The 25,802-nt window shown below is 39.6% G+C and overlaps 2 protein-coding genes across 2 annotated transcripts in view; one reads left to right on the top strand and one right to left on the bottom strand.

Annotated features, from left to right (window-relative positions):
- The window catches only part of LOC139136864 (protein sidekick homolog), a 311,194-nt gene that overhangs the window by 49,071 nt on the left and 236,321 nt on the right, over positions 1-25,802 (top strand). The gene's annotated exons all lie outside the window — the stretch shown is intronic.
- On the bottom strand, positions 15,511-18,598 carry LOC139136867 (tripartite motif-containing protein 2-like). Its single transcript, XM_070704704.1, has one exon. It carries the CDS (start codon positions 18,480-18,482, stop codon positions 16,269-16,271), a length of 2,214 nt encoding a protein of 737 aa, XP_070560805.1. The 5' UTR covers positions 18,483-18,598; the 3' UTR covers positions 15,511-16,268.

The following is a 25,802-nucleotide window of genomic DNA, read 5'->3' as shown; positions in this document are numbered from 1 at the left end:
TCAATGACATAATGATTAGTTGATAATGTATATTTTACTCTGATACATATTAAATAAAAAGAAAAATACTTTAACAGAACAAACGAATATCAACTAGATGAAGCAAGGCAAAAAATTACAAGAAGCTGCTACTACTACTGGCAATACTTATTATGAAAGAAAAGATAGTGACGATGAGAATGATATCGTTTTTCATGTACTCAATGGCACCAGCGACAGTAAAGATGAGGATCGACAGTGGTGATGATGATGTCACACAGTAATTTTCTGCAGTCGTTACCAGAGGTGGAAGGAGAGGCTGGGTCATGGAGAAATGTTCTCGACAGATATCACTATAAGTGCACAGGATCTAGGACAAAACTGAACTGTTGTGAATTCATCCTATATATTATCATAGAATGTATATTTTAATTGACTTGAGTTCAACAACCATTTGGACATTAACATACCTATATGACTCATACCATAATGACATGCTACCCATCCAAATTTAACAATACTATATGGTCGGAGACTGCTTATTAGGTGAGCTTTATATCTACATATTGTTACATGGGCTCAGGTAAGCCAAAATTGCTGTTAGAGGGGGGGGGGGAGGGACTCAAAGGCATCATGGTTGGCTGAGGTGTGACTCAAATTTTCGGAGTTTCTAATGTAATTCCTCCGACCCCCAGGTCGTAAATAATGACGGCTTCCTAAACAGCTGTGAACGCCCGAGTCAGAACGATCGGGACCAGGCACGCACGGCTGTATCTCAGCGAAAATTTAGGAAAAAACAATGGAGCTACTGCTAAGAAATTTACAGACTCTTGGCTCTTGATGCATCAGTTTTTGAGCTTTTATACTGGTAAAAAGGCTCTCTGAATACAGCGGTAAATTTCCTCCCAAACGCGAAAGGATAACACGCGGGCATTCTGCAATGGACGCTGTCAACTTTACCTTGCCGCAGGCCCCACACCAATCTCGGCTCGGCCCCGCTGCCACTTGTACAGTCTACTACCTCCATGTAGTACAGCCTTACAGAACTAGTAGCAAGCCAAACACAAAAAAACCCGCCGCAGTGTAAAATCCGTAGGTCAGAACCATTGATCATAAACTTTCAGAACCAGTGATGTTTAAACGTTTTGTATTGATCACTTCATTTAGGTTTATGTGAATGACTTTCTCATTGAGCTGCGTGTCCCGGGCCCGGTCCCGGGCATTGTTCATGCAAATTTGGGGCCTGCCTTAGCTCCCAGCCAAAATCACAGTCCTAAGCAAATTGTACAGTTGTGAAAGTCAGATATATGTATCATGAATTTTATACAAAAATATGTAAACAACAGAATCAAACCAAGAGGTTAGTTTGCTGTCGGGCTGGGTACGCAGAGGACGACTTTGCAGTGAGGCCGGGATGTGTTTGAACTTCTACCATGCTGGAGCTCCATCGCATAGCAGCTAGCCGATAATTGTACTACTGTAGTCCTTGTGAGGATTAGATACCCGTTACGTTCGATGTTATTTGGAAATACTTTTAAATTTAATAAGTAAGACTTTTGTACTGCATTCAAGATATAATTTTTCCTTTCTGAGTTTCTGAGCGTTTTCAATTACGGCAACGATATGCGAAGTTGATAGGCTGTGTTGCCTGCAGCGTAGCCTGGCCGTACACTAAACTTCGTTTGAGTAGACGGAGCAGAATCAGTCCCGTCATTTATTTTCAACGAAATTTTCATTATACTCCATAATGGAAGAAACGACTAGTTCAATGATTACGATGGTGAAGTATTGAATTTTTATTTATATATGTTTTTCTCTCTCAATTCATTCAGCAAACTTGATCTCCGTACCGTCAGTCACAACGTGCAATGCCTTGCATGAAGCTTACAATCGACTGCCTCCGTCGTTAGTTTAGCACCGTCGACCATCGGAGGGACGGTGGTTTAGCTGTTCAAGACGTTTGTTTGCACGGCCAGAGTAATATCATAGACAGAGTGGCAACACTTGCATGCCTTTTGTTCCATGGTCGTCTCTGTAGACTATTGGCTTTTCATATTAAAATGAGCTTAAAAGGTGTTAAACTTTTTGGAGGCTTGGTTTGTGGTTGATAATTACACGAGATTATGCGAAACGTACGACGAGATGGCATCGTACTGCCAGTCGCGTAGCAACCATAGTTACTTTTGTGAGCTCTCAGGCCAGAAACACTGCCTCACGCCAATCAAAACATAACACGCCAGCAGTTTCATAAACATGTCCTTTCTTGGCGCACGTGTAAAAGACGGTATGACTGACCGTAAACCATTGAGTAAAACCAGACAGTATCGATAAAAGACTTTCAAATTTTGTTCAAACACACTCATTATATATTCATAAAAATATGAGAGGAATTTTTAAAACGGTAAAACCCACTTTCCTGAAGCTCAAAACACTTCCGTTTTCGCCAGCACATCAATTCCGATCAGCACCACACGACAACAACAACACAAGCTTTGTCGAACATACTTTCGCTGAACAATTGGTGAAAATCCGAAAATTACCGAAGGGTGCATGGTCGGCACTCTTCGGAAAAGAGAGCCAAGAGCTTCGTGAGGCGAGGCAAACATGGATTGCTTACGTAACCGCTTTACGCCTTAAACAATAGCTGTTGCCACTCTGTCTGATATTACTCTGTGGCACGGCTCATTATAGTCGGAACAATCTGTGAACACTTACATATTTATATCTTTCAGGTATTTCACCCAACTTTAGCGGTTTGAGCTGAGTCTCCAGTTTCGATGGACCAGACCTTTTCGAAGAGCGTATAGTTTCTACGGACGCCACAGTAAAACTTGCGTAGATGTGGTTGAGCATGCGTGGTGGTGTGATTACGTTTCTTTTCGTGTGTCAACAAAGCTGACTTCTGGTCCGGACAAGAAGTCATTTTTCACTCCTTTTACTGTTAATCAAGAGGCGGGCTGGGCATGCAAACCATGCGAGTCAGTATTAATTATGGTCTACTTTCACATACTGAGGATGTCATTTTAATCAAAAATATGAAAAAAATTGTTAAAAGTTACAAATACTGGGGCTTTAATTGTTTTTACGAATTAAATATCCCCGTTTAATTCTTTTTCTGTGCAATTTTCAGCCACAATAGAACATCCTGTCGCCGACCAAATCACAAAGCCAATACTTTAACTTTGTGACTGATTTGATTCATAACATCTTCATTTTGCACAGTAGATCATTACAAAACAGTAATCAGTCTATTTTAATACGTGTATGACACTTTTCAAAATTAATTACCATGATTTATCGGCGTTGTAAAAGGACACGTTAAAGACATTTCACTAGCATGCTAGCTGCAAGGTGAGGATGGGACATTTGAGGTCGGATGTGTACGATGGTACCTGAACGGTTGATAAATGCGACGAAAAGTGATTTTTATTCAAAACATCGCTTGAGTTGAAATCAATTTAGTAACAATGCAATGTGTGTGTGAATTATGAGATTATTCCATTAAGCGAGGCAAGAGGGATTTCTGCCGGTGCTCTCTTCTGAATGCAAAGTCTTTGAAGCTCACCATCGTGAAACCTGAATTATGAACAACAAACAGTTACTCTGATGTGGTCATTTGCAGATGACCCCATATAGCCAAAGTTAGAAGGTGAAACCAGAAACACAACCTGGCATCTCTGGCAGTCACATTAGCACAAAGAAAACTGTACGATGATTGGTCAACTGTCATTCAAGGAAAGTTGTACGCACCAATTAAAAACAAATTAGCATCCTTTGGTAAGGTCATGTAAACTAGTAAATAATTGACCAAGTTTTATTTTGAAATTTTAGATACCCTGGATTACTGTGAGAGGTTACGTTCTAAATACGTAACAATTATAGAGTGGCTTTCCTATTGAAATTACAACTTCCCTTCCAACAAAGGAACCATAAAGTCATTCAGTTTATTGTGAACAACAACAGCATTAGCACTACTATGGCCAGCTGTAACAACCAATCTATTAATATCATATTTAATACCAAATCACCTTGTCCAGTATGGTTAAAAGCTAGTACATGTATCATTCTGTCGGTATCCTCCAAACTATCTAAATATAATGCCTAACCTGGATTGTTTGAGGTAGAATGCGCCTTGGGGACAGATAGTTGGAATCTCAATTTTCTTCAATTCTTTTCTGATCCACCACTTGTAGGGCTCATTTTAAAGCTCTTGGAGAAATATTTTCACCATCTTAGTTCCTTTCAAAAAAATACAACTGAGTTAACACAGGAGATCTGCGGTTATTTTGAATTTCGGATATTGTTAAATGTTAGGTAATTTGTTTCTCCAGTTCATAAATTTGCACAGTGACTCCTGTGTGTTATTCTTAATATGGAAGAGTATGGTGAATATTAGGCTGAGGAAATTTTGAGCAAAAGCTGAAAGTTTGGGAGTGAGAGTGGTGGACTTGATCTGGCTTCACTCCAGATTAAACGGCTTATGAACTGATGAAAATTGTACACAGAGAGGAAAAGTCGCAGTGAGGTTGTTTAGTCTCCTCTTTCTTTCACTGTACGATTAATTTCATTCGCTGATTTATTCATAAACACCAATGATGCTGAAGATACCAAACCTGGTTACAATGCTTCTTATCAGCAAACGCTTACTTCATTTGAGGGAAAAGTTGCCATAGCAACTGGAAGACACTCAAGCAACTGCCTGTTACACTAGATCATGCATCACATTCGTTTATTTTACAAAACCGCTTTCTAACAAAACCCAAAGGATCTGAAATACTGCAACTGCATGTGGAGAACACGGAACGCAAGATAAAGAACTCCACTTGTTTGTTACATTGTTTTGCCATCACAGAGGAACTGAAATGTGATGTTTAAATTCACTTTGGATCAATTTCATCCCGTTTCTTGCACACAGTTATGCAAGCAATTGAATAAAAACCCAGTCCTTGAAACTTGATATGATATAATATTCATTTTCCTAACAGTCTGCTCAAAGAGAGAGGGTCAGTCTTTTGTTGTGACATTCCACTGCACGATAACAATAATCCCCTGATTTTAAGTTATGCTGGACTGGTTCAGTTGATTTCTTGCTAGTAACCAGACAGTGTGTAAGCTTACTCATTCTCCAATGGAAATATAACTACTGTGACAGGACAGAACGAGAATGCTTGCCAATACAACAGGTATGCTTTACACTGCTCTATCAGTGAGAGAGACAGAGAGAGACAGACAGACAGAGAGACAGAGAGACGGACAGACAGAGACAGGCAGATAGATGGGAGAGGGGGAGACAGGGGGAGAGGAAGGAGATAGAGGAGATAACCAGACAGGGAGGACAAGCCAGAGGGAAGTAGGAAGAAAGAGACTGAGAGAGTGGTGGAAAACTGAGGGAAAAAACAGATCTAGAGAGAGTCAGAAACATTGACAGAAAGACAGACAGATTGTCAAACTATCAACTTTCACAGAATTACTTCTCACAGGACCTTAACCAATATATAAAGCAAGTGACTGCACCCGCCTGATGCTTGCACATAAACCAGATGTTCTAGAATGTGTCCTACATGTTCATATTTCTTGCTATGATTTGTGGCGTCTCAAGGCAGAAAAAATCTCAGGTCTAAACCTTTTCACTTTCTCACAGGCAGACCTCTGCTTATGTTTTTCTAATAAACCGGTCACAGAGTGATAATTCAGCACTAGCTTTTTAAAAGTTGTCAGCATATGCTGCAATTTGTAAGATACATTGTAGGCATGTGCTACATTTTGATTTAAACCCATCATTAATTATTTCAAGAAAACGGTACACAACTTCCGAGATTCATTTCGTGACGTGCTGGAAGATTACGACAATAGCGTCACTCTGATGGATATATCGTCGAGGATTCCACAGAATGGTGGGAATTTCTACCCAGAGTGAAACCAAAGGGGGGGAGTGTGGGAGGGGCAGTTGGGGTCAGTTACCGCTGTAGCTATTAAAGGGTAACCTAAAAGGACATAGTGGCCATGGCAGATAGTGGATCGGTATGCTTTAAAGGGCAACCATGGCAAATAAATGGTGAACAGACCACTGTGAAAAAGGTTGGTCACCATAATATGTGAAGGTCTATGGACCATGGATGGAAGACTTTTACTTGCTGCCCATGATGATATTTTAAGATATTAAATGTGATTTCTACCTTTTTTGCTGTTCAATTTTGACCAAAACTACGGCTTAAACTCACTGTTAATCGAGAACGTAGCATATATATTGTGTACTGATATCATAAATCCAAGATTTACCATGGCTTATCAACATGTTGCCAGAAGAATGAATACCACTTTGAAGTAAAAAAAAGCCCGCGATTTGTTTTACTTCAACGGAGGTTCTATTATTGACATGAAGGCCATTATTGGATTGAACCTTTGCTTGAAACTTACACGTTTGTCAGCCTGACCTGAAAATGTTTGGTCAGGGTACCAATAATCGAAAATCACCAACAGATGCTATCGTTTTCAATACCTAATTCTTCCTGGGCAGGAAGTAAGGTGATCGTGGGGACATGTACTGTACATCTGGGAATTCCAAAAATCCAGCGGCACCGAACTCTACAATGGCAGAATGGCAGCTCGGCATACTAATTGCCCTGGGTTCTCTCGACACGGAGTGACACAGAACGCTGATGATCGTGTCTCATTAGCGGAGTAATTGGGCAGCCCTCTGGTGTATAAGGTATTATTTCTGTTCTCATTCTCTGAAAGAAAAACCTCCAAATTGCTTCAAATGTCAAACTTATTTTTAACAGCTTGTATTTACATCTCTGTATTTCTCTTTTGAACGATTAAAACTCTGAAGAAGCATATTCGCTTGCGGAGAATCTGTAAAGCAGGTGGAAGGAAATTCATAGGGTAACGCCTTCTTCAGTATGTGTTTGGTGCATTTCACGGCGTGAATCACGCCGATTAAAAGTGTCACTTCCGAAACACAGCGACTTTTCTCATGTTAATCTGGGCAAATTTTACTCATCACCTCTCCCTTGGCTGCTTGCAAAAAGCTGCGGCTGCTTTGTTACAGGAAACTTGATGGGTAATAAAATGAAGAGAGAGTACTTTTTTACCTCCTGAGTGGCAGTTTGGCATTTCTATGCACATGACTACCCCAGTCTTGTTTACCTTAGTGCACAAATACATAATCATTGGGAAAATTCTGTCAAACCAAAATATTTAAGACTCGTAAAGTGCTCTAAGTCAGAAAGAGTGAAATATCAGTCTTCTAGTTTTGACTTTAATGATACTTTCATTTTTTTGTTCTATAACACATGTAAATTTTCTCATTCTTGTCCTCTGAAGTATATTGGAATACATGGCATAACACGATGTGTACATACAATATTATTTTTGACAGGTAAATTCTCGTCTAGACAAAATCTCATTTCCAGAACATCACATATTACACACTGTCTGTATTGATATTAAGTTGAACCATAGACAGTGGTGGATCCACCCCACTGTCTGTGGTTTAACACTGGGCATTTCAAAATGGTTTTGAAAGCAGTATCACAGACTGAGTATTTCACAATGAGCACGAAAATTCTGGAAATATTATTTCCACACTCAAACTAGCTGCTAGGGGTTTTAATGTCTTATTATCGGAGTTGTACAGTTGCGAAGTGTACTAGACTTTACACACATAAACTTTCAAAAACATGCCCACATATGTTTTTCCTTCATGTGTTGTGCTCAGTCCAAAGTCAAATTTTATGATGTTACAAACTATGTATGTCCTTGTTGTTGTTTATTTATGGACATCAAAGGTTGAAGGTAGCCAACAAGTTTGAGCCAGTCAGATGGCCATGCTGATATCCCACTTCAAATATCCCAAACGCACCATTTTAATTTAAGAGAGAGAATTTATCATCCTTCGTCATGCATGACACAAACAATATATTCCGGAATGGGTGGACTAATCCATTCATAGACAGGGGGATCCTAAGGTTGCATAGAGAGAATGCCCATGATTTGATTGACTATCACTTGTAAGCATACGGGTTTGAACAATTTGTATTATGGGTTGGGCAACTTGGTAAAAGGTAAGAATGTCATCAGCATGTTAGCTCTTGGCAAGAAGGTAAGAAATTCTTTCTTTCTGCTGTTTTAGTCGTTATTCAATAAAGTGACAATCAACAGCTGTTTACCATAATACTCATCTTATAAATTATTCATACTTCCAATAACTAATTTGTTGATGTACATTACCAAAGATATTTAAAACAACAACAATAAATTTACACTAATATTAAAGCATATTTTGTTTTCAATCATATCAGGAAATCACAGTAATTATTTAGTTTATAATAAACGAAAATGAAAATACCTCAAACAAATAAAACACCCAATCTTGTACATTATACATTATTTTCCCTTTTTCCCTTGTCGAAACTTTTTTTTCTTAAACTGCTCGTTAGATTAAATTTCGTTTTGCAGGTTCCTTGGGATAATAGGTCTACTCGTAAAAGATTATCAAGTTGTGCAGATACATGAAAAAGTTTGTTTCGGGGCAGTGTTCACCAACTTCGGACAAAAATGTCAAAAAATCTTGTTTTCTGACCGAATTCATACTAACCCTATATGGGGTTAACTTTTGTTACAAATAGAATTAATATGTCCACCCCTATTTTTTTATAATCAACCCAATTTGTAACAAAACAGTTTCAGAAAAATGAGTTTTGACAAAGAACAAAGAAAATTGCCCCAAACATACAAATATGCATATTTCATTGAGATTTTAATAAATACAACCAAGTTTTTTTGAAATTAGGTTTAGTTTCAAATAGGGTTAATTGTTACAAATAGGGTTAATACGTCCACCCCTATTTGTAACAATCAACCAAATTTGTAACAAAAGCAGTTTCAAAAAAATGAGTTTCGACAAGGAAAAAAATTAAAATTGCCCCAAACATACAACTATGCATATTTCATTAAGATTTCAACAAATACAGCCTAGTTTTTTTGAAAATTAGGTTGTGTTACAAATAGGGTTGATTGTTACAAGTAGGGGCAATACAGCTCACTTAACATATTGCAATAAATGCTCATAATCTACGTGTAGCTTTTGTTTTGTCAATAACGTGCCTTGACACTATCATAACAACTAACTTAGATTGATAACTAAATTTTTGTACTCAGCATTTTCAATGGAATTCATCTTTCGGCAATCAAAGTGACCAGGTAGTCAAAAACATATAGCCTATACAAGAAATAGAAATGGTTTTCAACCCATAGATAATCGGAGATTTCATGTACGCTATTTCGTAAACAGGTGTCACATTTTAAAATATTAACCGCGTGACATTGTCATAGCTTTATCCGATGAGAGAATGTATTTGAACTCGTATACCATAATGTTCAAGAGAACAAAATTCTCTAGTTCATCGTACCAAACAGTATCTGATGACGCGTACGCGTTCCGGAAATTCTCATGCTGAAAGTCACCGAAGCCTGGGGAACCCGTGCCCAGGTTTTATCATAGACACCAAGTTACTAAAAATTAAAATGAGCACATGAAAGTAGGGTGTTTTGACTAGCATGCTCCCTCCCACATAGTTCAGTACTGTCAATACAGTTCTATACTGTCAATAGCTCTAATATCTTACTCGGATGATCAATGGTGCGCTGCTCGAGGGTCCAAAGTTCAGCAGTACTGTACACTTCGAACTACCAAATTGTCCTACCCATGAAGCAAGACATACCAGTTGTGCTGTCGTTCATCGTCCTACTCCGATTGATCGGTAAACACCGTAAAACATGGCAGTTAAGGGATCGAAACTACCCGAAAACTTCGACGAGAATTTCCTCCTATGCGGGATCTGTTCTGAGCGATACAAGAATACCAATATTCTGCCATGTCTGCACAGCTTCTGTGAGCCTTGTCTCGGAAAGCTAGCTGAGGAGAGAGCCGCCATTACCTGTCTGGTTTGTCGAAGAGTTCATGAATTCACCGATAATGGCGTGGCAGGAATTGAGACCAACGTGTTCCTGAATGATTTACTAGAATATTTTGCGACACAAGAGGGTGGATTTGAGTCAAAGTGCAGCTTTGCCATTTGTCATGCTTGTGCTAAAGGTCATACAAAGATCCCGCTGACGAAATCACACCGCCTATTAAAACTCGATGAATATCACGCAATGGCGTCAGCTGACCCAGCCTCGGTTGAACCTCCTGTCTACTGTACACACATTCAAACTTTCAGGTTGAATACTACTGTGATACCTGCGACATGGCAATCTGTCTGAAGTGCACTGCATTGGATCATTCGAAACCAGAACACCAGTACACGTGTGTCAAAGACGCTGCCAGGCGCTTCAGTCAAGATTTGTCTGACGTCACCACTAAGTGAAAACGAAAGAAAGCGAAGCACATGACAGCAAAAACACTGTGCAAAAAGTATTACAATCGCTAGACAAGTGTTACCGAGGAGAGAAAGAAACAATCAGAAAACACATCCGTCAAACTATCGAAGAAGTAACGCGTTTGATACAGGAAAACGGCGACAAACTACTGACAGAGTTGAAAGTGAATACGATAAAAGGAAAGTTAACCTGACCGCTCAACTGAAAGAACTTGACATTGCTGAGAATGACCTGACAAGTACTCGTGAATATGTTGAGAAACTGATGCATTATGGGAACGCTTCACAGCTAATGTCAGCAAAGAGGAGAGTTGATCATCAAATAGAAGAATTGCTGAAAGTACAGACACAGGTAGAGCCAGTGGAAGACGACTACATAGAGTTTCAACCATGTAATGACTTCTGTAGGGGAAGAGTCTTGGGACAATAAAATTCATTCCGACGGTGTACAAAGTAGATTCAGTCTCTCCAAGAATTCGAGTTTGGGAAGACATCACATGTACCATTCGAAGCGCCGATGAATCAAACTTGAACAAGGAAGAGGTATCACATCGTGTCAAAGTTGAAGCTGAGATGAAGACACTGACGGTAACTTACAGAAAGTGGAAGTCAAGGACAATGAGAATGGAACAATGACTTTGAAAACACTGCATGAAAACGAAATAATTCAGATAAATTCACATTAATAAGTTGCCTGTATTATAGTATAATACACGTGAATTCACATGAATCCACATGAATACAGGCTTGCTGAATACAAAAATGGATTCTTGACTGTATTCATCTGTATATGCACTCTTCAGCTAAAATACAGGCAATAATCCATGTTAATACAGTAAGTATTATAGGGTTTTCATGCAGTGAAACACGTGTAGAGGTAGAGGGGGAACATGAATTGTCAGTGACAGTATGTAAGAAACCAGTAGAAGGATCACCGGTCAGAATTAAGGTTATCGCTAAGAAAGGGTTGATGTGTAAATTTTGGAAGAAAGGTTCAGGATAGCTCAGTTAAATAACATATGGGTGTGACAATGATGAGAAATGGTGACGTGTTGGTCGCTGAGTATTACAATCAAAGATTACAAAGTTTTACTGTAAATGGAAGACATCGGAAAATATTCAAGTTTGCAAATGTCTATAATTCGAAGCCCAATGATGCAGCTGTATCAGTGAATGGTAATGTCTTTATTACAGATGGTGAAAATCTGCAGGTAATTGTCTGTGATGAAAATGGTAAACTAATCAGGTGTTTTGGAAAGGTAATATTAAATATTCTATTGGTATCGCTATCAATCCTGTCAATGGGAAGGTTTATGTTGTTGAATTTAGTGCTCACTGTATTCACATTTACGATCAAGACGGCAATCACATCAAATCATTCGGTAGTAATGGAAGTCAGAAGGGTCAGTTTAGGTATCCCTACTTTGTCTGTATTGACAACACCGGCAATGTCTATGTATCAGACAGTGATAACCATAGAATCCAAGTGTTCAATGGTGATGGTCACTTCCTCTATACATTTGGCTCCCATGGAAGTGGTGATGGTCAGATGAACGATCCCCATGGAGTTGCTGTGGACAAACACGGCTATGTGTATGTCGCAGATAGCACCAATAACAGAATTGTGAAATACGAATCGAATGGTAAATTTGTTTGCCGTATCGATGAAGTAAGTGACGGTCTTAATCATCCTAACGGTGTCTGTGTCACTGACGATGGCAGAGTTATAGTGGCTGATAGAGGTAACAGCTGCATTAAAGTTTTCAGGCAATAATTCTGCTGATTGGAGGTTATGGTTCGTTGTAGCATTGATGAGTGTACACGTTTCTAATATTTCATAAAATATTTCAAGTTCGGTAGAGTCACTGTCCCTCTATCCACAATGAATGTACAACAAAGAGAATAAAACTAAGGGCATCGAACGGCGAGCAAAGTAAAAACTACATTTTAGTGAGTTGTAAAACGATTTTGTGAATTTAAATTTCAGATACATGTCGGTCTCATATCGTGGCCCCTCCCTACACGCAGCACGGAATATTATTATTAAGAATATGAACTCTTTTACTTTTTTTGACAATATCTTCAATATTTGTAAGAGATTGCATTTCTCCAAAGCAAATATTTAAACTGTGTTGTAAATCTAGGTAAACTGTGTTGAAAATCTTTAAACAAAAACAAATTCAAATTGAACAATATACACTTGACTTTGACTTCAAACAAAATATTTGTTCCTCAAAAGTATTTTTTGTTTTGTAAAACAAGTAAAAATTGTTCAATAGTACCAACTTTAAACTTAAAGACTTTTGTCTGAGCACGAACTGTGTTTCTTAAATGGATGGTAAACCTTTCCTAGAATAACATTAATTTCTCAATGGAAAACAAATTTTCTCAGGGCAGCAAATTGAAATACATTGCATACAACGTTTTTAATGGAGCGAAATTATTTTAGAAGACATCAAAATTAATTCTTGTGAGATACATGTAATATGTATGTATGTAATAAAACTGTACACTATAGAATCAGTGAAACTTAATGTTCTTCAAGGCGCAATTTATTTTCACGGAGTAAACACTTTTGTGTGAGGGCGCAACTACCTATTACGCATAGTAAAATCTTTCAAATACGACAGAGTAGCATTTTTTCAGACAAATGCAAAACATTATTTAACGGCGCAGTATCCCACCATGCAACACCCGAGTTTACCTCTGAAACCTGTGGGCGTTGATGAGCCAGTGTTTCTGAGACAGCCATATCTGACTTCATTGGTATTACAGACACGCAAACGGGTCAAAATGTTGAGTAGCTTCAATAATTGTAACCCACGGGCCGTATGTTGAAATACAACGTGTTGAGCTTGTCAACTCAACCTTTACACGTAAAACTACACGTATACCATCATCGTTGTCATGTGAATTGTGCTCCAGACTAGAATTCAAAATTAAATATTAACACACACATTATTTGTGCTTCGAAATTGACAATGCTGAAACATGCTTTGGTACTAGTAGAACAAGAATTTGCAATTGTCATACAAACTTCAAACACAAATATGAAAACCGTATCAAAGGTAAATATACTAGCTTTTTCATGATAAATTGAATAAAAGTTACTGGATAAAACTGATTTCTCAAATTCAGTTATGGGTTGTTGAGTGGATGTCTTTTTCATCATCTTAGTATTTTAGTTTTTTTTTTCAAATTTAAATATGATGTTTTCATCTTATATTTTCCTTCCGATGGTATTTTACAGTGATTGTGCAAATCCCATATTACTAGCGTGCATTGAACTTAAATGTCTTTATGACTTTTAGTACAAATTTTGTACCTGCATCTTGAGAGGGCGAAAGATTGGAAGGTTTACTATTCACTCAGTTGAGAGAAGATGTTATGAGTTTGTTTTGAAATTAGGGAACCAGGGGAGGATGCACACAGTCGAACTTGAATGTCATAATTATTGAGTTATTCTCCTTGGAAATATTTCTTTTCATGATGCTGTTATAATACAAGTGATAAATCTAAATATATCGCTTTGCGGCCTCACACTTTACATGATGTCATGCAATCTTAGTATACAGGGTAGCAAACAATCAATCCTTGAGACACGGCTTTGTTGTTTCTCTGTTATCTTAGTTATAAAATAATATAGTAAACGCACACTTCTATGTGCCTTGATTCTGTTTGTCATAGGCTTGACCTAGTCAGTCGCTTCGCTTTTGCAAGGCAGCGGACTCCAATGAAGTCCTTATGCACATCAAGCGGTGAAAATGAATCACCTTATCGCCGAAGAGCGATCTTTATAAAGTCTTTATTTCTGATCTTAAGGAGAATCTGCGAGAAACAATCAAAGTCCCTGTCAATCCAAGCTATGGAGTTTTGTAGTGTATGGTGTCTTGTATTCTGTGTTCATTGAGAAAACATAATAATGGAAGGTATCATGAAATTTGCGCTAACACTTTTTGCAGATCTAGACGAAATAGAATTTCAAAATATTTATTAATACTTGTTTAACGTTTTGTACTTGAATGATGCCAGTAAATTTGAATATTAAACATTTCTTTGTATTCTTGTCTCTGAGTAGAGTTAAATCTATCAGTCCTCTTCGATATAATTTTTAGTCCAACCATTGATGTTTATCTATCCATTGCGTTACAACCGTCTCATAGACACGCCATCGCGAAATTTAATAAAAACCTGCTCCGAATTCTAAGATCTGAGTGATTCATCTATTGAAGTTCGGCTCTGACGACACTTACATGTAACATCGCTATAGGTGTGGTATCTCTGGAGAGAGTGTTTATATTGAATAATTCAGCCACATTTTGAATTTAAAGTTTCTGGAATAATTGTCATCTTTTTTACATTAAAACATTTACGTTATTAATTTTCCGTACAAATATAAACAAGTGACGATATTTTGGGCTGCATCCTGGGATTCAATTTGTCCATCGATATTTTTCCAATTCATTTTAAAGGTGCCATTTTAAGTTCAATAGAAAGCAATTTTTAGCTACATAATATCAAGCAACGTTCGATTACAAGCGATATCATTGAAAGAATATCATGACTGCTACAGAGGTTTTTACTAAAAGCGCTCTCATACAACTTAATATTCAAGTCATTGCTTGTGGTCTGATATAAAGTTGCAATGACCGCTGATTGCAATACTATCAACAATGTTCTATTGCTCTGAGAGACGCACATTCGCAGTATTTTACGGCAAAAAGATCGAAAGACACACTAGTACAGAAAGAATGATTTCTCTTGCTATTGGTCGCTTGAGGGCGATGTTTCTCGAGGCTAAGCAAGGCATTCTTTGTACATTTTTTCGTTCGCTTTACCTTTTATCAGTTATGTTGACATGACGCTTAATGTTGATTATAAACATACCTACCATCAAAGACACTATCTATTGAATAAATATTACTTTCCTTTCAAAACGAAAGGATCGCCTAAATAATAGTTTCGGGTTAGGGAGGGGTGTTGTACAAACACATCGAAATGTAGGCATCAGTGTCCCGTCAACTGATTGATTCATTTGTGTCTTTGTCAATCATGTATTGATTTATTGGCGTGCTCATTTACACCAACGTCAAAACAGAATTGTAACTCAACCACAAATCAGCTTACATGAATCAAATTACTGTATCCTTTTGATATTTATTCTTTGAAGAAAGTTGTAAAGTACAAAATTAAAAGTAGTCGATCATTACAAAAAAGATCATCGATTTAAGATTAAGCTGTATGGTAAGGTATTATGTATTTTATGCTTGTAAGCTTATATAATCCGCATGTTTAAATTTACATTAAGTACCATTGAACACGCAACTTGGAAGGTTACAAAGCTGCTAACACTCACTTATTGTTTAATGAAACAGTTTGACAATTAAAATGTTCTGAACAGAACAATAAATATAACCGTAAGAATCCGTACTTCATGTTGCGTTCATATCTTATCTACAATACCAGCGAAGCCGATCTTATCAGATACTACGAAAATATAGTATATCAAAAACTGCAATTTTAATTTTGAAAATTAAGTGCGCAGGTTTCGAGGAAAATTGCACTGGATAAAAACCAACTAAAAATGTTTGCAAGCCGATTTGGTAAACAGTTCTATGAATTTTACCTGAAAGTCAAAACAATAAATGCTAGTTGCAGGGCAAGCCCCGTAGAGGGCTCTGACCATCACCGTAATTTGTGAAAGATCAACGGAGAGATCCTTTGAAATATGTAATCTAGATTCGGCAGTGACTTCAAAATCTTCAAGTTCACAGGAGAGTGAAAAAATTGACTTTTACCATGGGCCGTATTTTTTCACATTTGGCGGATTTTGTCAGTAAAATGTCTCGGACCGAATACTTTGGCTAAACCGCACTCGCGTTATTTAATGACTGTCAAAGTGCACTATTGTGCAAACACCCAAATACAGCCGTTTCCCCGATCACTTACAATGACTCTGTCATCATCAGTGACACACACACCGACAGGACTATCCAACTGGCCGCTTGCATCATCGATACGACTAACAAATTTGCCATCTGAGTCGTATTTCATGATTCTATTATTTCCATGATCTGCGACGTACATACAGCCCTGCCTATCCACAGCTACACCATGCGGATCATTCATATGACCATCTCCACTTCCATAGGAGCCAAATTCGTACAGGAAGTGACCATCACCATTGAACACTTGAATTCTATGGTTATGACGGTCTGATACATAGACATTGCCGATGGTGTCAATACACACGCAGAAGGGACTATTAAACTGACCCTTCTGACTTCCATTACTACCGAATGATTTGATATGATTGCCGTCTTGGTCGTAAATGTGAATACAGTGAATATTTTGATCAACAATATAAACCCTTCCGTTGACAGGATTGATGGCGATGCCACCAGGAAACTTGATCGTACCATTTCCAAGATACCGAATTACCTTACCATTCTCATCACAGACAATTATCTGTTTGTTTCCGAAATCTGAAATGAGGATATTCCCATCCACCGATGCAGCCACACAATTTGGATAAAAACCCTCTATATTTCTAAACTGTACTTCTCTCCGATCTCCGTCATCTAGAGACACAAACTGTAGTCCCTGAATATCTGCATCACAGATCAACACATCAGCCGTTTTCATCACAGCTATCCCCCATAAACCACAAAAATTGTTACTGGTTTGCAAACATTTCCCTCTTATTTTGTATACCAACCCTTCGGAAGGTATAACTTTAATTCTGATCGGTGATCTCTGAACTGGTTTCCTACCTACTGCCACTGACAATTCATGTTCCCCTACTTCCTTTACACGTGTTTTCAAAGTCATTGTTCCATTCTTATTCTCCTTGACTGCCACTTTTTGTGTGTTACCGTCAGGTGTCTTCATCACAGCTTTAACTTTGACATGCTGTGCCATGCCTTCCTGATGGGTCGATTTATTCTCACTTCGAATTGTAACAAAGATTTCATTACCGATTCTGGTACACTGAGTGAAAGCATCTAGTTTGTACACCGTCGGAATAAATTTAATTGTCCCAAGACTTTTCTCTCTACAGAAGTCATCACATGGTTCAAACTGAATGTAGTCGTCTTCCACTGGCTCTACATGTGTCTGTACTTTCAGCAATTCTTCTGTTTGATGATCAACTCCCTTCTTTGCAGACAGTAGCTGTGAAGCGTTCCCATAATGCATCAGCTTCTCAGCATATTCACGAGTACTTGTCAGGTCATTCTCAGCGATGTCAAGTTCTTTCAGTTGAGCGTTCAGGTTAACTTTCCTGGTATCGAATTCACTTTTCAACTCTGTCAGCAGTTGATCGCCATGTTCGCGTATCTGACGCGTCATTTCTTCAATACTTTGGCGGATTGTGTCTCTGATGTGTTTTTCTTGTTTTACATAACATTTATCAATGGATTCTAACATTTGCTGAACTTTGACTTTACTGCTTTGTGCCTTCGCTTCTTTCTCTTTCGAGTTATCGACCAGTGCGGCTAGATCTGCTCTGAAGCTTTGAGCTGCCTCATTTACACATCTGAATTGGTGTTCTGGCTTAGAATGGTTTGATATAGTACATTTAGCACAGATTACCACGCCACAGGTGTCACAATAAAGCTCAATGTCGTTGCATGGGTGTTTGTTACAGTACACTGGAGGTTGTACAGATGCAGGATTAGAATGCACGGCAGCGTTGTACTCCGCTATTGATACCAGGCGATGCGATTTCGTCAAAGGGAACTTCGTGTGCGGAACTACGCAGGCTTTACACAAATCAAATGTACACTCAACACAGTGGTTTGTTGCCTCACCTCGGTCACACCCATCGCATTTGTTCGATTCCGCTTTACATTCACTCTCAGTGAAAAGCTGCACCAGATCATTCAGAAAGACACTGGTCGAAATTCCGTCGACGCCATTCATCGTGAGTTCATGTTGTCGACGACACACAGGACAGGTTATGGCACTTCCGCCTTCAGCCATCTGAATCAGACACGGCTCACAGAAGCTGTGGAGACATGGTAGCATTTTCGCATTCTTGTATCGCTCGAAGCAGATTCCGCAGCGCAGAAAGTTCTCGTCGATTTCTGCTACCAGTGTTGACTCATTGTCTGCCATGTTGTCAACCGACCTTTTAAAAGATTTCACCCCAGGTCGATTTGCACTTTTCGAGTGTTCGAGTTCTGCAGGACACTGTAACGTGCCTATCTACGGATACAAAACTAGGTATGGAATTTGACCCGCAGAGGTCAACGGTTAGTGGACAGCGCCCCCTATTCAGCCATTATATATTTAAAGCCTTATCACTTCGCTCAGGGATATAGCCATTGTTAGGATTGGGTCGAATTCTGGTGGGCTTATCCGTGGCGAAGCAATATATACATGGGGTGGGTGGGCGGGAGGCCGCCGCCCCTCTCCGTATCTCCTCTACACCATCGGGTCTTAGCCTACTTCTGTGTCGCCTTCTCCCCGTTTGCAATGAGGAGAGATAGTCCGGATGACACCTTTTCTATTTATACCTATAAATTTGCATATGGCGGATTACTTTCACTACGTGATGCGGCTTTGAATAACTATATATTTAAAGCCTTATCACTTCGCTCAGGGATATAGCCATTGTTAGGATTGGGTCGAAATTCTGGTTTGCTCCCTGATGCTCTACGCATCATATTATTCTGCTCCCGTTAATACCCATACCTTAAAAGAATCCCAATCCCAATCATTAACAACGTACCGGGAAGAAAAACAGCGAGATCCGATACGCATGTTTCAAGATGTTTATTCATCTATATGATATGGAATACACACTTAGCTTTACCAACCTAACTAATATCTGTATATTCATTAGTAACATCCTCTGTATAGATTATAATATAGGCCCTTTACTCGAAAGCCTGTGGAAACCGACAAGTTCATCCATATGCTTATATGTGTCTGTAATACTGCCTGATGTTTCTACTAAATTTACGAGTTTGTCTGCTGGTGCGCCGAGTTGTGTAACTTTTGAAAGCTTCATGTAGTACCTAGCTGTCTCTTCCGCCTTCCAGCCAACATGCTCCATGAGGGCGTATATGTCTGTACCCGTCATGGCAAGTGAGATGGCGCATGCGCTTCGACAGCCATGCGGTGTTTCTCCTGCATTAATACCAACCTCCTGTAAATATGATTTCAGCCTATAATATATTAATTGGGAAGACATTGGTTTCATTTCTATTGTTCCTTGTGGGGCGGTTGGCCGGAAGAGATAACCAGTGAGAATATTAATGCCCAGGCTGCTGGCTAACGCGATATACGCTTCCAACGAATTGACAGGGCACATGACTAAGTCGGAACATCTTTAATAGCAAATAAATTTGTGGAGTCGCCTCTTAGCGTCTTTCCAAATGTATGATTAAAGAGTAAACCAGAATCGTCAGGAAATCTCAAAATTTCTTGGGTTTTCACGTGGCCTAGGTCGTGTGCCCTGTCTCCAGAAAAAGACAACATCTTGAAAAAGGCCATGTCTCTGGCTAATATATATAACTGTGCGGGCGATTTTGCAAGCATTATCTTTTGAAGTATATGTTGAAATACAAGTCTCATCTTATTAATAAATAAAGGCGTAGCTTGCAATGGGGAGACCAGGGCTTTTGCTTGCTCTTCGGCTATTTTCTTTACATATCTATCAATTATGTATGAATCGGCTGGATTGGGTGTACGTTTGTCAACGCCACTTGCTAGGGCCTGCTAAAATGTTTTTAATTTTGAAACCATGTTTTTTATGGTGTTAACACGCAACCTTTTGGGGCAGGAGCACTGCTGCATACCCGTACGCCCTAAGTATGGGCAGGTCACTATATGTACCTGTGACTTGGCATCCTTATCTTTATAGACTAGAAATCGCAAAACATCATGGGGGAGGCAGTTAAAACCGTTTTCGGTTCAGTAAAGGTTAACAAAAAAAGTTCAAATTGCTGTACAAAACGGTCTTTTGTATTTCATGAGCGGAACGAGTACCTAACACTTCTTCCAATCGCTGGTCTATAGCTTCGACGCCGGGATCAGTATTACTACTATCACAAGTGTCAGTTGTTTGGCAAAGAAACTGTGGAGTCTTGGTTTTGCAGACTTTGCAGTTTTCAAGGTTTGTATTGTTCGCCCACACATCCAGATATATCGAGGGATATATTGTGTTCTAAGCACAGGTAAAAAATCTCTTTCAGTATCTGATTTAGTTGTTGAGATTTGGAGCCCGGGTAACCAGAATTCCACGCATACATGAGGGTAGCGGAGTCTGAACAAACGTTCAATCGTGCATTTTTCAGTTGCTGGCCGAATGCTACTAGCGCTCTAACAAGGGCTTCTGCTTCTTTTTCCACTATTGGTCTATTCCTCCATTCTAATTCCCAACTATCTCCTATTGACGTCGACTGAACCGGGCTAGTTTGTAGAATCGCTCCCCACTTGTAAGAGCTCGCGTCTGTGTATGCCGTAATTATTGAATGTTTCTCGTCACGCCAGGGAAATGGACTTACACATTTAATCGAATTGCGCCACTCGTCTAGTTCTTTCCTGAGTGGGGTACCGATACGAATGTTGATAGTGTTCTTAGCGGATTTTGCGCTTTCGATAGAGCAAAGGCCATTTGCCTGATAAAGATCCGAGCGCATGGAATTGCCAGACTGAAAGAAATACATTTCCCCATGATTTTTTGCAACAAAGGAATTGGTATCACACTCTCACCCATGGCGTATTCTACTAACTCTAAGAGGCGGAGCTTTTTTTGCGGGGGAATGATGAAAGCTTTACTCTCGGAATCTACTATCATACCTAAGAGAACCAAGGCTTTCTGCGGTCTAAGTACACTCTTTTTTAGTGCTATGAAGTAGCCAGTGTCTATACATAACTTAAATAGGATGTATGCTGCCGCCTCGGCGAGATCGAAATTCGACCAATCACTGTGCGTGTCGCTATTATAGGCCGGTCTCAGTGGTCCCCCGTGTCTATCGTCGATGTACTGTAGGCAGGGGACACCTAGGATACGCGCGTGACTCGTGATAGCGTAACCGACAGTATGGTAGATATACGCAGATAGCTTCCAGCCAAACGGTAGCGTGTTATTAAGATACCATTGCCCTGCCCATTGAAAACCAAAATATTTGCGATCTACTTCCTTAATAAGAAGGTGGTCATAGCCACTTTTATCGTCACACTTAAAGTGATAATCATATTGTTCAAGATATCGCGAGACTTCAATCAGCTTGTCTAACTTAAATGGGATGTCTCTGATCCATAGATTAAGATATCTCATATCAATACACATCCTAGGTTTTTTTGGTTCTACAGTAATAGGCATGACAATAAAAGGTGGGGGGTCTATGCCGACCTGCCCGACAGCTGAATAGCGCCAGTTTGGATTCTAGAGGAGATTGACTGAGAAATGAACTCAACAAAATTTACACAGGCAGGATTATTGGCAAAGATACGAGCTGGTGGGGTGGAACTATCATACAGTTTTCCTTTAAATGGACCTTTATAATGTTGAAAATACTCCGAGACTCCGACTCCATTAGTGATCCATTCCATGACAGGATCGTGACTACCAGTAGACATAATAGTTTCCCAGTTACATCTGTGTCGATGTAATTCTCCTGCGATGAATTCATCGGGGCAGCGAAAAGCTAATGTCGTTGGGGAAGCTCTCATCTTTCCATCGTTACATCCCCGATGGTGGGGTTACACTCCAGGCCCTGTCGAGGGGCACCCTCAAAAGTTACCCAAGAGTAGGTAGTTCTAGGCGTCGGAATTTTTTCCACCATAAACTTTTCCCATGGATAAGGTACATTTGTATTCTGCAACAGAACAGATCAAGGCCGAAACATGAAAAAAAACAAAATTACCTGTGAGGGCGCCCCTAGACAGGACCTCGAAATGCGAGGTGTGCAGGTAAGTACACGAGGGTGCTATGGACCCTCCCTGTAGAAGGGGATGAGGAGGAGGTATTACTTTACATGGGAGGCTTTGAAGAATGGCGCATACATTTTGACACCTTGGACGCTATTTCCTCCTCTTCCTTGTTTCCCAGGAGAAGAATCAACAACCTGCCGGCTTCCTGCCCAAAATCATTAGACTCGAACTGGGCTAATACCGCCCGAAACCTAGGCAGTTTTGGATGAGCTGCAACCGTCGCTCTGTCGACCAGTGCCCTCAATGCGCTGACGAGTTGAACCCTGGAGGCCAACAATGGTGTGTGCGCCAATTCCATGACTTTCGACAGGCGTCCTCAACGGATGCAGTTTCCGCCATATCTTGAAGCTTCTGAATTTGAGTCTTCAAATTCTTCATCTCGTCAGCCTATAAATTCAACCAAGAAATATCAGCCGTCAACATCATTTCAATATTATAGTAGACAACATTACCTACTATCGCAACAACATAGCGAGATGGTCGTATACTCTACATCTGCATACTCGCACATTTCTTTGGCATAATCACAGCCCCCCACTATGCCCGCCGCTGGCATCACTATCATATACGGTTTTTTTGTCGTATTTTAATTTTTAATTTTAATTTTTTTTTGTCGTTTTTTAATCATTTATGCCACTTCTCCACAATGTATGCACTAGCCTTACTATAACGTCCTCAAGTACCACTCTTGAGCTCTGTACGTTATTCCCACAGCAACTTCTCATCTGTTATTGCTGTATCCCCACATACAATACCATCCATCTATATGTTACTAGAACTCGATCACCAAGGGCTTGTATTCCCCTACAGGCTAAAACACTGATGGCACCCTCGCAGTAACTCCTCATCGAGTTATCTACCTGGCCAATTCTCCCGGCACCCTCGCAGCAACTCCTCATCGAGTTAACTACCTGGCCAGACTTAGCGACTTCAAGTAAAAGAAGATAACAGGACGGTGAAAAGAGGGTACAGAAAGAGAGACTAAACACAAGTATGACGTAGAATGAACACAAAAGAAGACAAAAGAGAGAGAAATGAGACTGCAGTATCACATGGAAACCACAGACAGCTGGCTAACATGAATACTACACGTGCGCAAGCAAAAGAGCAGTGAACATGAACAAACAAGCCAAGTGACAGAAATGAAAAACAGGGGGAAAGGAAGCGGAAAACGTATCAGCGAAGAAATTCCAACTTGAAAGCATCTAGACACGTGCGCACACAAACTTGCGGCATGCTAGCGCCCCTGGAGAGACCAGGTGAATGACTCGTACCAACAGGTGGTAGCGTGCCAAACGAAAACTGACTCGTGCTATTCCTTGCATAATTCGCAATTATCTAGTAATGAAATGACGGCGACATACACACAAGCAACGAATCAAACAGTCTAACAAACAGCTCTACGATACGATATGCTCACCTGTGAAGGTTGGCTCTCCTGTGGCCCTATCTGGGTCTAGGCGTTTCTGGTCGTGGTTGTTTGTCATTGGCTCCCAGTGGTGTTTGCAAAGCAGTACGGGCACGGGAATTCTCAGCATTCTCGGGTGGTTGAGAAGCAGCAGTCGCCCTGGACGGGCCTCCGTGTGCAGTAACAAAGGCTTGGCTGGCGCTAGCAACTGGTTGAGACGATGCCATGCTGTGTCGCTGGTCCCGTGTGCAATGAGGAGAGATAGTCCGGATGACACCTTTTCTATTTATACCTATAAATTTGCATATGGCGGATTACTTTCACTACGTGATGCGGCTTTGAATACATTGAACATTGAGAGTATACAAGTTGTTTGGTCATGACGACAAGAATATTAAAGTTTTATTCAAATTTGCCACCTCCTTTTATGGCGTTATCGTAGACTGTTTATCCTGTACGGCCGCATTAGGTGAAGCTAACTGCTAAATTCGGTCAATTCTACAAAATCATCACAGAACATATTTCGAAGGCTGAAATACTGATTTTACATTGTTTTGACCTTGACCTGAATATTTGGAGGGGAAAGTGGAGCTGTTCGAAAGTGCCCTTCCACTGACATATGCGGAAAAATCTCTGCTACTGAATTTTTCTGCCCACTGCCCTCCAGTATCTATTGTTTGCCGCTCTCCACTCCCGCGAATAGTTTAAGCTTCCTACTGCACTGTAATCACTGAAAGTTCCCTGTTGCACATTAGGCTGCGTTCACAAATAACGGGTGGGGGACGACTGGAGGAATCGCAATTGAAATCTTATTTTTTTTATGCAGATCCTCCTCAGTACCCTCAAAATTTTTCAAGGTCCCCTATTATCATATAGCCGCATACTTATTAAGGGATACACGCAAAGAAAAAAATAAACATGTATTGGGCAGTTCTACTCGCAGATGTTCGACACTACCTGTTATTAGTAGTTTATAGAGCCATATTCCTTTAAGGCGAGTTCTTAAATTGATTCATTCTTGAAAGCATCGGTGGATTTTTTTGATTTATCAGTCTACGCCGACTTGAGTTAATCCAACTTTGGCCAGGTCAATGGCACCTGCTGAAGAGCACACAAAATGACGATCATGAGAGAATACGCAAATTGTGAATTCCTGGCTACATTTTGCCAAATTGTCATAGTGAAAACCTGAGCAAAGTAACCTACCAAAAACTCTTTTTTCAAAAGTACGAGACATTTAGACTTAATCTTAGATGTTGCTCAAAATTGACAAAACTGGAAGGTTAAAATACTCCATAAAAACGTTTTGATCTCTAAAATGTTTGGTGTAGGCCTAATAATGGCAAATTTGGTAGAAAATAAATAATTCCATTCAGTCACACATTTTTTCGTAATAGTCTTTACTGTTCAAAGTTTTACTTTTGTGTGGTGACCCCAATTTTTTCTTTAATATTTGATTATTCTCATATGCCAGAATTCGAAAATCCCCGATAACTTTTAAGTTTTCTGGTATTCCAGATCATGTGTTGCTCTCTGGTCTGATCTTATGTACAAGTATATTTCACTGTCATGAGCGTCATTTGGCCAAAACTCTTCTTCAACTACAACAGAGTCAGAGCTATCTCTGTCACTGCCGATATGCAGTGGCAGTGACACTGCAGTAGCAAGGCAGTAGCTGTATTAACTTTGATTATTTTGACAATATTTTTCAGTAGATTTTGTGTAATTATAACTAACATCAGAACAATTGGATGACATTAATATGTTATTCGTTTTTCATTGAATTACCTGACAAACTTTTGAACTGGAAAATGAAACGGTAAGGGAACTGAAAAACTCCAGGTCCCCCCTATAGGCAGTGCAAAACTTTCAAGTACCCCCTCCACTATCCCCAAAAGTTTTTGAATCCTCCCCTGAATTCCTCCAGTCCCCTCACCGTTTTTTTTGTGTGAACAAAAATACAATTTATTTAATGTGCAATTATTTAATCTATCAGCCAGTGTGGTTCGTTCAGTGCATGGATGTAATATACATCCGTGCTCAGTGGAAAGCTACTTGACTGTTATACTTATCATTTCAACCTT

Source organism: Ptychodera flava, chromosome 7 (assembly GCF_041260155.1).
Source record: "Ptychodera flava strain L36383 chromosome 7, AS_Pfla_20210202, whole genome shotgun sequence".
Taxonomy (NCBI): domain Eukaryota; kingdom Metazoa; phylum Hemichordata; class Enteropneusta; family Ptychoderidae; genus Ptychodera; species Ptychodera flava.
This window is presented reverse-complemented; position numbering and strand designations above follow the sequence as displayed.

Bases quoted from the DNA above. Each gene is read 5' to 3' on its own strand.
- LOC139136867 (XM_070704704.1), bottom strand. From the start codon at position 18,482: ATGGCAGACAATGAGTCAACACTGGTAGCAGAAATCGACGAGAACTTT.